This window comes from Tachyglossus aculeatus, chromosome 1, assembly GCF_015852505.1.
Source record: "Tachyglossus aculeatus isolate mTacAcu1 chromosome 1, mTacAcu1.pri, whole genome shotgun sequence".
NCBI lineage: Eukaryota > Metazoa > Chordata > Mammalia > Monotremata > Tachyglossidae > Tachyglossus > Tachyglossus aculeatus.
In genome coordinates this window covers 145757631-145771716 of record NC_052066.1, presented here as the reverse complement: position 1 = coordinate 145771716, position 14086 = coordinate 145757631, and the positions used below count along the sequence as shown (strand labels likewise).

Sequence of the window (14086 nt, the reverse complement as noted above, 5' to 3'; positions counted from 1 at the left end):
GTTACCTCATCTGTAAAATGGGGATTAAGATTGTGAGCCCTAAGTGGGGCATGAACTATGTCTGATCTGATTAGCTTGTATCTACCGCAGCATTTAGTACATTACCCGGTACAAAGTAAGCACTTAGCAAATACCATTTAAAAAAAACTAGTAACCTGATAGTCGTTTGAATGGAGAGGAAAGGGTGGATTTAGCAGTGTTGTGAAGGCCAAACCGACAGGATTTGGTGACCGACTGAATGAGAAAGGTGAGTCAAAGTTAATACCAAGATTACAGGACTGCGAGACAGAGGATAGTAGACAGTGATGGGAAAGTCAAGAGGAGGACAAGGTTTGGACAGGAGGCTGAGGAGTTCTGTTTTGGGCAGGTTAAGTTTGGTATATTCATTCATTCATTCAATCAATCATATTTATTGAGTGCTTACTGTGTGTGGAGCACTGTACTAAGCGCTTGGAAAGTACAAGTCGGCAACATATAGAGATGGTCCCTACCCAACAATGGGCTCACAGTCTAGAAGGGGGAGACAGACAACAAAACAAAACATGTAAACAGGTGTCAAAATAGTCAGAACAAATAGAATTATAGCTACATGCGCATCATTAACAAAATAAATAGAATAGTAAATGTGGACAAGTAAAGTAAATACGGTAATAAATCTGTACAAATATATCAGTGGAGCATCCCTGAAGGCAGGATGAAATGTGATATTGCAGAGAAGGAGAGAGGTCGATGCTGAAGATGCTTATTTGGGAATAATCTCCATAGAGATAGTAGCTGAAGTCATGGGAGAGAATTAATCAGGCAGGCAATCAATCAATCATATTTATTGAGTTCTTACTGTGTGCAGAGCCAGTGCTAAGCACTTGGGAGTGTACAATAATAGCAAAGCTTGTAGACACCTTCCCTGTTCACAGTGAGCTTACATTACAGAGGGGCGCGTGAGTTCTCCGGGGGAATGAGTGTAGATGGAGAATAGAAGGGGACAAAGAACTGAGCCTTGAGGGACCCCCTCACTGTCAGAGTGGGGAGGCAGAGGGGGAGCCTGTGAAAGAGACTGAGAAGATGCGACCAGAGAGGTAGGAGGAAAATGAGGAGAGGGCTCTGTCCGTGAAGCCGAAGTTGCATAATGCTTCCAGGAGAAGGGGGAGGTTGACAATGTCGAAGGCAGCTGAGAGGTGGAGGAAGATTTGGATGGAGTAGAGGCCGGTGGATTTGGAGAGAAGGAGATCATTGGTGACCTTTGAAGAGGGTGGTTTCTGTGGAGCGAAGGGGATGGAAGCCAGATTGGAGGGGGTGAGGGAAAGAATTGGAAGAGAGGAAGTGGAGACAGTGGATGTAGACATCTCACTCAAGGAGTTTGAAGAGGAGGGAGATGGGGCGATAACTGGAGGGAGCTGTAGGATCGAAGGAGGGTTTGGTTTTTGGGGATAGGGGATCCATGAGCACTTTTGAAAGCAGCGAGGACGAAGCCTATGGAGAGTGAACAATTGACAGTGGTAGTCAGGGAAGAAGGGAGTGGGGAAGCACTCCATCACTTGTCTGCTGTGTGACCTTGGGCAAGTCACTTCACTGTTCTTTGCCTCAGTTACCTCATCTGTAAAATGTGGATTGAGACAGGGAGCTTCACATGGGACAGGGACTGTGTCCAACCTGATTTTCTCGTACTCATCCCTGCGCTTAGTACAGTGCCTGTAACAAAGTGCTTAACAAATACAAATATTATTATTATTATTATAAGGTGCAAAAGTGTTGTGGCAGAGGCTCAGGTGAAGGAGGTGGATTTTGAGAGGAGTCGGGTGACCTGCTCTTGAGATACTGCTGAGAATTAATAATAATAATAATAATGGCATTTATTAAGCGCTTATTAAGTGCAAAGCACTGTTCTAAGTGCTGGCACTGTTCTAAGTGCTGAGACAGATGGGTGATTTGAAGAAGGGGCAGGAAGAGGGAGGGACTGCAGAGGAACAGAAGAGATTTTAGGGGGATTGCACCTGTTTAGTTTTCATTTCAATTTCAATTTCCTCCTGCCTTCAGGACATCTCTATTTAGATGTCCTTCCAAGACCTCAAAATTTACATGTCCAAAATAGAATTCCTTATCGTCACCTGCAAACCCTGCCCTCCCCGTGACTTTCTCATCACTGTTGACAACACCACCATCCTCACTGTCCCACAAGCCCTTAATCCTGGCATAATCCTCAACTCATCTCTCTCATTCTACTCACATATGCAATCAGTCACCAAATTCTGTGGGTTTAACCTTCAAAACGTCACTAGGATCTGTCCTTTCCTCTCCATCCAAACTGCACACAAACAAAAATGCAGAATAAAAAATGCACACTTTACCAGCTTCTCTGTGCTTGCTGCCTTTGGCTCACCTGATGCTAAGCCTTCCTGAAATGGGTAATTAATAATAATAATAATGATGGCATTTATTAAGCACTTACTATGTGCAAAGCACTGTTCTAAGCACTGGGGAGGTTACAAGGAGATCACGTTGTCCCATGGAGGGGGCTCACAGTCTTCATCCCCATTTTACAGACGAGGGAACTGAGGCACAGAGAATAAGTGACTTGCCCAAAGTCACACAGCTGACAATTGGCAGAGCTGGGATTCGACCCCATGACCCCTGACTCCAAAGCTTGTGCTCTTTCCATTGAGCCATGCTGCTTCTCTAATTGAAGCTAACTGAAGCTTCTCTAATTCTCTAATTGAGAGTAAAGGGCATGTTTCTTTATTTATTTACTTTTATGGTATTTGTTAAGCACTTACTACGTACCAGTCCCCTCTCCAGGTCGCACCTGGAGAGTTTCCAGGACTCTACCAGTCTCGACTACAAGAGGGAGAGTCAAGTAGAGGCCTACTTATTCCATTCCTAGCTTGGCCAGTGGCTAGCGAGTAGAAGGCCATCGGCTACAAGTCAAAAACTCGCCTGGGCTGGGCAGCAGCAGCAGCTTGGCAGAGAGTCAAGGGTGGGGACTCAAGTTTACTGCGTGGGAGGAAGCAGTGGTAAACGCCTTCCGTGTTTTTGGCAAGAAAACTCTGTGAATGCACTTAAAGAATGATTGCAGATGGAGGTGGGGCATTCAGAGAGGGATGTGTCCATGGCATCGCTATGGGTTGGAGACGACAGCATATTCATTCATTCAATCGTATTTACTGAGCGCTTACTGTGTGCAGAGCACTGTACTAAGTGCTTGGGAAGTACAGGTTGGTAACATATAAAGACGGTCCCTACCCAATAGCGGGTTCACAGTCTAGAAGGGGGAGACAGACAACAAAACAAAACATAGTAACAAAATAAAATAAATAGAATAGTAAATATGTACAAGTAAAATAAATAAAGTAATAAATCTGTACAAACATATATACAGGTGCTGTGGGGAGGGGAAGGAGGTAGGACGGGGGGGGATACACTGTAAGCTCCTTGACGGCACGGAGCGGGACCACCCACTTGATTTCAGTGCTCTGCAATCGATCAATCAACTGTGTTTATTGAAGTTTTATAAGCCAAGATAAGATACGTGCCAGGGACTATTCTAAGCACTGGGGTAGAAACGAGCTCACCAGGTTGGACACAGTCCATGTCCCACATGGGGCTCACAGTCTTAGTCCCCATTTTACAGATGAGGTCACTAATGAGGCCCAGAGAAGTGAAGCGACTTGCCCAAGGTCCCACAGCAGGCATGCGGTGGGGCCGAGATTAGAACCCAAGTCATCCCAGGCCCATGATCGATGCACCAAACCATGTTTTTCTGCCTCCCTCCACCTCCCCACCACTCTCGGTGATAATCCATTAGATCGTCAACTCCTCAAGGACAGGAGTCAATCGATCCAGCAGGAATGGTGTCAAGGCAGGGTGGCCTAGTGAAAAGAACATGGGCTCAGGAGTCAAGGTGCCTAGGTTCTAATCCCGGCCCCTCCATTCATTCATTCAATCGTATTTATTGAGGGCTTACTCATCATCAATCGTATTTATTGAGCGCTTACTGTGTGCAGAGCACTGTACTAAGCGCTTGGGAAGTACAAGTTGGTAACCTATAGAGACAGTCTCTACCCAGCAGTGGGCTCACAGTCTAAAAGGGGGAGACAGAGAACAAAACCAAACATACTAACAAAATAAAATAAATAGAATAGATATGTACAAGTAAAATAAATAAATAAATAAATAGAGTAATAAATAAATAAATAGAGTAATAAATAAATAAATAGAGTAATAGTGTCTTTTAATTAATTGCCGTGCTCGTAAAACTGGCGCTCTGAGGCCCTGCGGGTTACTGTGTGCAGAGCACTGTACTAAGCACTTGGGAAGTACAAGTTGGCAACATCTAGAGACGGTCCCTACCCAACAGCGGGCTCACAGTCTAGAAGGGGGAGACAGACAACAAAACAAAACATATTAACAAAATAAAATAAACAGAATAAATATGTACAAATAAAATAAAGAGTAATAAATACGTACAAACATATATACATATATACAGGTGCTGTGGGGAGGGGAAGGAGGTAAGACGGGGAGGTGGGGGGGGAGAGGAAGGAGGGGGAGGCTCCATGTGTCTGCTCTGTGATCTTGGGCGAGTTGCTTCACATCTCTGTGCTTCGGTTACCTCTTCTAGTCAACGGGGATTAAATCCTATTCCCTCCTACTTAGTCTATGGGACAGGGACGGTGTCCAAACTGATTAGTTTGTACCTACCCCGGCACTTAGAACAATGCCTGGCACCTAGTAAGTGACTAATACGTAGCAGAATTATTTTTTTTATTTCATTCTTTCTCACTCTTCAATAACCCAGTACAGTATTCTGCACAGTCACCTTCTGGAAGTGCTCAGTATAGTGCTGTGCACTCAGGAGATGCTCAGTAAAGGCAAATGACAGGAATGAAGAGGAGAAGGCTGCCTTGGTTCTGTGGGGAATATTTCTACAAGGGCCCATGCAAATACTGCTTGGTTACCCTCCCCGAGAGGCACATGGGAGGGCATGCTTGCTTTGCCCACGGGGAAACAAAGAACTCAGAGAGGTTTCTGACTTGGCTTCATTGTATTTTGGTCCCCAGATTGGGTTCAGGCTAAATTCAAGGTGGTTCCCCTACAGTAGTCCACCTGGCCCTCTCTGCTAGAGAAGACAAGCTGGCAAGGGCTGCATAACGAAGAAAAAGAGGTAGGAAGAAAAACCAGGCCTCTCTCCAAACCCAATCGGAAAAGTCTGGTGCCCAGTCTATAATCTCTAGACTGTAAGATCACTGAGGGCAGGGAATGTGTCTTTTATCTTATCTTGTCTTCTTCCGAGCGCTTAGTACAACGCTCTACACACAGTAAGCACTCAATAGATACGACTGACTAACCAAGTCTTCAAGATGCTCCCCTGTTTCTTCCAGCAGAATTGGGATCTGGTTCTGAGCTCCAGTCCTCCCTGAGGAAGCCTTTCTTTTCTCAGTGAAGTGGCGGTGGCGGCTCCTTAGGGAGAGACAGCCCCAGCCCGAACCATATTTCCGTCTGCTCCCGCTACTGTCATTTAGGCTGACCTAGGCAGCCGAGTTTCCACCTGCTTGGGCTGCTTTCCCCGCCTAAAATCAATCAATCCCTTACTGAACGCTTACTGTGTACCGAGCACTGTACTGAGAGGTTGGGAGAGTACAACAGAACAGAGTTTTTGTTAGGTTTAGTTTCATGGTATTTAAATGCTTACTGTGTGCCAGCTACTGCCCTAAGCACTAGGGAAGATACAATCAAGTTGGACACGGTCCCCATTCCACTTAGCGCTCACCATCCTAATTCCCATTTTACAGATGAGGTGACTGAGGCACGGAGAAGTAAAATGACGCGGCTTGAGGTCACACAGCAGATGAGTGATGGAGCCGGGATGAGAACCCAGAACCTTCCGACTCCTAGGCCTCTGCTCTACCCACTAGGCTACGCTGCTTCTCTAAAACAAAGAACATGGTCCTCAGAAGCCCCATTGAGCTATATGAGGTCCTAAAGTCTTTGCTTATACTGGAGTACCACATTGGCGATCCTTTCCCTTGGAAGGGATGATGCAGATATGATTAATCTCCCGGGACCAGAAGCAGGATTGCCCAGTGGAAAGAGTCCAGGCTTGGGAAACAGGGGGCCTGGGTTCTAATCCCAGCTCTTCCACTTGCCTGCTGTGTGACCTTGGGCAAGTCACTTAACTGCCCTGGGCCCCGATTTCCTCATCTGTACAATGGCCCGTGGGCCCCATGTGGGACAGAGACAGCATTCTACGCGATTATCTCCTATCCCAGTGTTTAGAATGGTGCTTGGCACAGAGTAAGTGCTTAATAAATACCACCATGATCACTGTTATCCTGCAAAACAAGTGAGGACTCAAACCCCGCCTGATGGAAAAGTGTCCTAGCCCAGCCCAGGGGAGTTCAGCCCCAAGGCCAGAGGGCCACGAGCCAAACTAGCCACGAAGAGAGGGTCGGACGCTCGAGTCTGGGGAGGAAATTAATAATATTGGTATCTGTGAAGTGCTTACTATGTGCCAAGCATTGTTCCAAGCATTAGGGTAGATACAAGTTCATTCAAACGTATTTATTGCGTGTTTATTGTGTGCAGAGCACTGTATTAAGTGCTTGGGAAAGTACAATACAACAATAAACAGACACATTCCCTGCCCTCAGCAAGCTTACCGTCTAGAGGGGGGGAGCTTACATTCTAGTTAATCAGGTCGGACACAATTCCTGCCCCACATGAGGCTCCCTTTTATCCCCATTTGACAGATGAGGAAACTGAGGCGCCGAGAAGTGAAGTGACTTGCCCAAGGTCACACAGCAGACATGTGGCGGAGTGGGAATTAGAACCCAGATCCTTCTGATTCCTAGGTGAAGGAACTCAGGTAAGGTTTGAGGACAGATGGAGAATGGATAGAGGGGAGAGCAGGAGGGGCAGAGGCAGGACAAATGCTGCAGATGGTGGAGCTGACAGACACAGGGAAGGAGGAGCCAAGCTGAATAATAATAATAATAATAATAATAATAATAATAATAATGATTGTGGTATTTGTGAAGCACTTACTAAATGCCAGGCACTGTACTAAGCACTGGGCTAGATACAAGCAAACTGGTTTGGACAGAGTCCCTGTCCCACATGGGGCTCACAGTCTCAACCCCGTTTTTTTACAGATGAGGGAACTGAGGCACAGGAAAGTGAAGGCACACAGAGGCTGGATCTGCAGAAGTGAGGAATACCTGTAACTAGCTCCTGATTCTGTTCTTCCTCTCTCTGCCGATTCCGAGTTATTCGGTTCCAGAATGACCGGATCCACGAAACGATGGTTGGCCAGTTGCTAGGTTTTGTCTTCTTTTCCCGACATTTCCGTGCCATCTTCGGCAGGCTGTTTGCTTTCTCGACAGAAGGGGCCTCACTCTGCCTCTCCTGGCTTTTCCTCAACTTCCGTTTCTTCAACACGGCATCCGAACCTGAGGTGGAACGAGGCTCCGTTAGAGGACGAGCACCTCTAGCACGACCCAGGGAGCTGAGTCTAGTGCTCGGCACACAATAAGCACCTTATAAATACTGCTGATTGATTGATAGGTTGATCACCCCGCTGCGGGCGGGTCCCTACTCCCCAAGTTCGTCTCCCTGGCATTTTGGAAAACTCTGTCTCCTGGTTTGGCTTTCCTTCAGAAGCATTTATGAGGTCTGGGGGCACTGGCTTGGTACGTAATCTCCTGTCCTCCCCCAAACAGCAGGCTCACTCCAACAGTACTTGGAAGAGAAACAAAGGAGTTTCCTTCCACTGCTGAACGGGAGGAAGCGGTCATTTGTTGAGAAATCCCCAGGAGGGTTACTGTCGCTCAAAGGGAAAGGCAGGGCCTCTCTCTCTAGAGCCTCCCGCCTCTTATCCATCCACCCTGACTTTAATCAAAGAGGCTGGCCCCATTCCACCTCTGCCCTCCGAAATCTACCTCCAATCTAGAAGTCAAGCAGGGAATCGGGAGTTCCGGTGGCTGAGGTGTTAGGTCCTTCACTTTCATCCTAGGAACGCTGCGCTGCTCTGAGAAGGGTTTAGGCCCTGCCTCAGTTTTTGAGAACAGCGGTTAGTGTCCCGACCCCAGCCTGGGCTGGGAGGGGCTTGGCCCCCGGTTCTGTTTGAGAAACTGAAAGCTGCTTCCTGAGTTGAGGTGGGAGAAAAAAGAGCGTCTAACAAGACTTCTCGGGGTGGCCGGTTTTGTTCGAAATCCTTTTTACGGATCAGAATAGCAAGTAACACTTCTCATTTCAAATGGGACTGTGAGCCCCCCGTGGGACAACCTGATCACCTTGTCACCTCTCCAGCGCTTAGAACAGTGCTTTGCACATAGTAAGCGTCTAATAAATGCCATCATCATCATCATTTCAAGAACACTTACTGGCGATCGCTCCTCCAGAAATAAGAATCGTGGTATTTGTTTAGTGTCTCGTTGTAGGCAGGAAGCACGTCTATCGACTCTGTTAGATTGTACTCTCCCAAGTGTTCAGTACAGTGTGCTGTGCCCAGTCAGCCCTGAATAATTACCACCGATTGATGGATGGATTGATTGTATCTACTCGGGACCAGATGCTGGGGTAGATTCAATTCAGTATCAGACACAGTCCCTGTCGCACTTGGAACTCACGGTCTAAAGCAGTGTGTCCTAGTGGAAAGAGCACAGGCCTGGGTGTCGGGGGACCTGGGTTCTAATCTCAGTTCTGCCTCTTGTCTGTTGTGTGACCTTGGGCTAATCTCTTAACTTCTCTGTGCCTCAGTTCCCTCATGTGCCAAATGAGGATTCACTACCTTATCTCTCTCCTACTTAGACTGTGAGTCCCATTTGGGACCTGATTGCGCTTATCTACCCCAGTGCTTAGTACAGTGCTAGGCTCATAGTAAGGGCTTAACAAATACTGCTACTATTATTTTTATTTATTATTATCATCATTATCATTGTTTTTATCATTGTTATTAAAGGGAAGAAGAGGAGGTATATCAGAGTATCAGTATGGCCAAGTGGATAGAGCATGGTCCCCGAAGTCAGAAGGACCCAGGTTCTAATCCTGCCTCTGCTATTTGTCTGCTGTGTGACCTTGGGCAAGTCAATCGGTCAGTCAATCATATTTATTGAGCACTTACTATGTGCAGAGCACTATACTAAGCACCTAAAAGAGTACAATATACCAAAGTAAAGGACACATTCCCTGTGGAAATGGGGTGACTGATGGGAACAGCAACACTGGCCCTCTGGTCCCCAACAACCCCGTGGAGATGAATCTGTTCTACTGTACACTCTCAAGCGCTCGATACAGTGCTCTGCACACAGTAAACTCTCAATAAATACCACTGATTGATTGATCAGGATGTGGCCTTCCCCATTTTTCAGTAGCCCAGGTATGTGACTGTGAGCTCATTGTGGGCAGGGAACATTATCTGCTAATTCTGTTGTATGGTGCTCTCCCAAGTGCTTGGTACAGTGCTCTGCACATAGTAAGTGCTCAGTAAATGTGATTGACTAATTAATTGAACTGGGGATGGGTGCAGCGATATTGAGAAGCAGCATGGCCTAGTGGAAAGAGTATGGCCCTGGGAGTTGGAGGATGTGGGTTCTAATCCCCGCTCTGTCACATGTCACATTCTCTTCATATAGAGAAGCAGTGTGACTCAGTGGAAAGAGCATGGGCTTTGGAGTCAGAGGTCACGGGTTCAAATTCTGGCTCCGCCAATTGTCATCCGTGTGACTTTGGGCAAGTCACTTAACTTCTCTGTGCCTCAGTTACCTTGTCTGTAAAATGGGGATTAAGACTGTTAGCACCCCGTGGGACAACCTGATCACCTTGTAAACTCCCCAGCACTTAGAACAGTGCTTTGCACATAGTAAGCGCTTAATAAATGCCATTATTATTATTATTATTACTATTATTATCATATTTGCTATGTTTCCTTGGCCAAGTCACTTAACTTTTCTGTGCCTCAGTAACCTCATCTGTAAAATGGGAATCAAGATCAAGACCATGAGCCCCATGTGGGACAGGGACTGTGTCCAACCTGATTACCTTGTAATTACCCCAGCATTTAGAACAGTGCTTGGCACATAGTAAGCATTTAACAAATACCACTATCGTTATTATTAATCATCATCATCATCAGGTGGAGCACAGTACCTGTCCCATGTAGGGCTCACAGTCTTAATCCCCATTTGACAGATGAGAGAACTGAGGCCCAGAGAAGTAAAGTGACTTGCCCAAGGTGAAGTTTTGGATTAAACTTTCGGGCCCTGATGCCTCAGCTCAAGCCATTAAGCCCCATGACCATGGCTAGGCTGGGTATTCCCTCCCTATGCACTGAAGGCCGAGAGCACTTCTTTCAGAGCCAAAGCCTCAACAGCAACTTTTCAGTGACGTCCCCCAGCTCACCTGAACCCCATTTTCACATATGGCCTAGTGGATAGAGCACAGGCTATAAGAGTCAGAAGGACCAGGGTTCTAATTCTGGCTCCTCCACCTGTCTGCTGTGTGACCTTGGGAAAGTCACTTCATTTCCACCGTGCCTCAGTTCCCTCATCTGTAGAATAGAGATGGAGACATGGGCCCTGTGTGGCAAATGGACTGTGTCCAACCTGATTGTCTTGTATCTACCCCAGGCATAGAACAGTGTCTGGCACAAAGCAAGCGCTTCACAATTACTTTAAAAAATCAAAATCAAAAATCAAATGCTTTGGGGCCGAAGGTAAGGTGAACATAAAGTACTTAAAGGGTACGCATCCAAGTGCAAGGGTGGCACACGGGAGATGGAGTAGGGGAAATGAGGGTTTAGTCCTGGAAGACCTCTTGGAGGTGATGTGATTTTAGAATGACTTTGAAAGTGGGGAGAGTGGTGGGGTGTTGTATATGAAGCAGTGAAGCAGCAGCAGCAGAGAAACAGTGTGGCTCAGTGGAAAGAGCCAGGGCTTTGGAGTCAGAGGTCATGGGTTCAAATCCCCGCTCTGCCAATTGTCAGCTGTGGGACTTTGGGTAAGTCACTTCACTTCTCTGTATCCGTGACCTCATCTGTAAAATGGGGATTAAGACTGTGAGCCCCACGTGGGACAACCTTGATTACTTTGTATCCTCCCCGCAGTGCTTAGAACAGTGCTTGGCACATAGTAAGCGTTTAACAAATACCAACATTATTATTATTATGAAGTGGGAGGGGGTTCCAGGCCAGAGGGTGGATGTTGGCAAAGTGTCGACAGTTAGATAGATGAGATTGAGAGACAGTGAGAGGACCCGAGTGTGTGGGTGCCATGTGTTTGGGCTGGTTTCTAGTAGGAAATCAGCGAGGTAAAACAGGAGGGGCCGAGGTGATTGAATGCTTTAAAGCCCATGATAGATGGTGTGTCTAGCTTCTGGCTTTTGCCCCTAAGGGTTCTTGGCTGCTCTGGGGGTTCAGAGGGCTGAGGGAGATCATTCAAGTTGTTGTCTTCTTGTTTTTCTAAACCTCATACACATTTTTGTCTTGGCAGCAGAGAGGTGACTTCCTGTTTGAGCACAGGGGAAGGGCCCGTTGACAGGTGCAGGGTGGGAAGCGTAACGATGGTATCTGCTTCATTTCTCCTCCTGGAGGAAGCCCTGGGCTGGGGCCCCCTCTCTCAGAAGATTGGTTCTGGCACTCACTCTTGGCAGTCACTCTTGGGGAGCTCCTAATTCATTCATTCAATCGTATTTATTGAGCACTTACTGTGTGCAGAGCACTGGACTAAGCTCTTGGGATGTACCAGTCGGCAACATAGAGATAGATGGTCCCTATCCAACAACGGGCTCACAGTCTAGAAGGGGGAGACAGACAAAAAAAAAAAAACATGGAGACGGTGGTCAAAACCATCAGAATAAAGAGAATTTTAGAATATATAATAGATAGAATTATACTCATTAATAAAATAGAGTAGTAAATATGTACAATTCTATAATAGAATTCTAGAATATAGAGAATTATACTCATTAATAAAATAGAGTAGTAAATGTGTACAAGTAAAATAGAGTAATCAATCTGTACAAATATATGCAAGTGCTGTGGGGAGGGGAAAGAGGTAGGGCGGGGTGGGGGGGGGCGATGGGGAGGAGAAGAGGATAAAAAGGATAAATCTCAGTTGGTTGTTCATAGTCAGTTACAGACCCTCACTCCCCCGGCCTCAGCTACCGGCTCGATACGGATGACTCCCAGATCGACTTCCTACTTGCTTTAACCCGATGTTTATCTTGCCCCCAAGATGTCTCCCAAAAGCTGTACTCCTCTTCTTCCTTCCTCCTATTCTTGCCATAGCCATTGCTTATGTATGTAAGCTTGTTATGGGCAGGGGACGTTTCTGCTAATTCTATGGTACTGTACTCTCCCAAGTGTTTTTACAGTGCTCTGCACATGGGTAAGTGCTCAATAAGTACCGTTGATTGATTGCTCAGGAGGATCTTACAGTCTAGAGGGGGGGACAGACGTTAATATAAACAAATTGAATTACAGATACGTGCATAAGTGCTGTGGGACTGGGAGAGGAGATGAATAAAGGGAGTGAGTTAGGGTGATGCAGACGGGAGTGGAAGAAGAGGAAAGGAGGACTTAGTCAGGGAAGGCCTCTTGGACGTGATGTGCCATCAATAAGGCACTGAAGGCGGGGGAGAGTAATTGTCTGTCAGTTATGAAGGGGGCAGACATTCCAGGTCAGGGGCAGGATGTATGAGAGAGACTGGATGAGCTAGAGATTCAGTGAGAGGAGCGAAGTGTGCAGGCTGGGTTGTAGTGAGAGAGTAGCGAAGTGAGTTAGAAAAGGGCAAGGTGATTGAGTGCTTTAAAGCCGATGGTGAGGCGTTTCTGTCCCATGTGAAGGTGGATGGGTGACCACTGGAGGTTCTTGAGGAGTGGGAAAACGTGGCCTGAATGTTTCTGTAGAAAGATGATCTGAACAGCAGAGTGAACTATTGACTAGAGTGGGGAGAGACAGGAGGCAGGGAGGTCAGCAGGGAGGCTTAATCAGGATTCAAGACCCACACAACAGAATAAGTGCTTGGGCTAATGTGGTAGCAGTTTAGATGGAGAGGAAAGGGCAGATTTTAGCGATATGTGAAGCTCAAACTGATGGGATTTAGTAAAGGATTGAATATAGGGGTTGAATCAGAGAGAGAAGTCAAGGATAACACCAAGGATATGGGCTTGTGAGACAGGAAGGATAGTGGTGTTGTCCACAGTGATGGGAAACTCATGGGGAGTTCAGGGTTTGGGTGGGAAGCTAAGGAGTTATAGACATGTCAAGTTTGAGGTGATAGTGGGACATCCAAGTAGAGATATCTTGAAGGCAGGAGGAAATGCAAGACTGCAGAGAGGGAGAGAGATCAGGCTGGAGATGTAGATTTGGGAATCATCTGCATAGAGGTGGTAGTTCATGGGAGCCATGGGAGTGAGTGAGTTCTCCAAGGGAGTGGTTTGATGGAGAATAGGAAGGGACCCAGAACCGAACCTTGAGGGACATGCACAGTTAGGGGGTAGAAGGCAGAGGAGGAGCCTGTGAAGGAGACTAAGAGGGAATGGCCAGAGAGGTAGGAGGAAAATGAGGAGAGGACAGTTGTCAGTGAAGCCAAGATTGCATAATATTTCCATGAGAAGGGGCTGGTTGATAGTGCTGAAAGCCGCTGAGTGGTCAAGGAGGGTTTAGGATGGAGTAGAGGCCGTTGGATTTGGCAAGAAGGAGATCATTGGTGACCTTTGAAAGGCAGGTTTCTGTGGCATGAAGGGAAAGGAAACCAGATTGGAGGGGGTCAAGGAGAGAATTAGAGGAGGTGAACTTGAGACAGCAGGTGTAGACAGCTCACTTAAGGAGTTTGGAGAGGAATGGTAGGAGGGAGATGAGGCGATAACTTGAGGGAGCCAGGGGTCAAACGAGGGCATTTTTTTAGGATAGGGGAGACACGAGCATGTTTGAAAGTGGTGGAGAAGAAGCCACTGGAGAGCAAACAGCTGAAGATGAGGTTTACGGAGGGAAAAAAGGGAGGGGGTGAGTATAAGGTGTGAAAGGATGCAGTCAGATGTGCAAGTGGAGGGGGTGGATTTTGAGAGAAGAAAGGATATCTCTTGAAATGCTGC

General features: G+C 46.8%; 1 protein-coding gene and 1 non-coding gene across 2 annotated transcripts in view; one reads left to right on the top strand and one right to left on the bottom strand.

Annotated features, from left to right (window-relative positions):
• The window catches only part of LOC119933247, a 36220-nt gene extending 28232 nt beyond the window's left edge, over window positions 1–7988 (bottom strand). Inside the window, exons 1-2 of the mRNA XM_038752662.1 lie at window positions 7932–7988; window positions 7212–7442 (exon numbers count right to left, since the gene is read on the bottom strand). Of these exons, the coding sequence (XP_038608590.1) occupies window positions 7212–7347 (136 nt within the window). The 5' untranslated portion in view covers window positions 7348–7442; window positions 7932–7988. The remainder of the gene's footprint in view (window positions 1–7211; window positions 7443–7931) is intronic.
• Window positions 2783–2920, top strand: LOC119935053. Its single transcript, XR_005453069.1, has one exon. It is a non-coding gene; the product is annotated as a small nucleolar RNA SNORA7 (small nucleolar RNA).
• Window positions 7989–14086: the final 6098 nt, after the last annotated feature.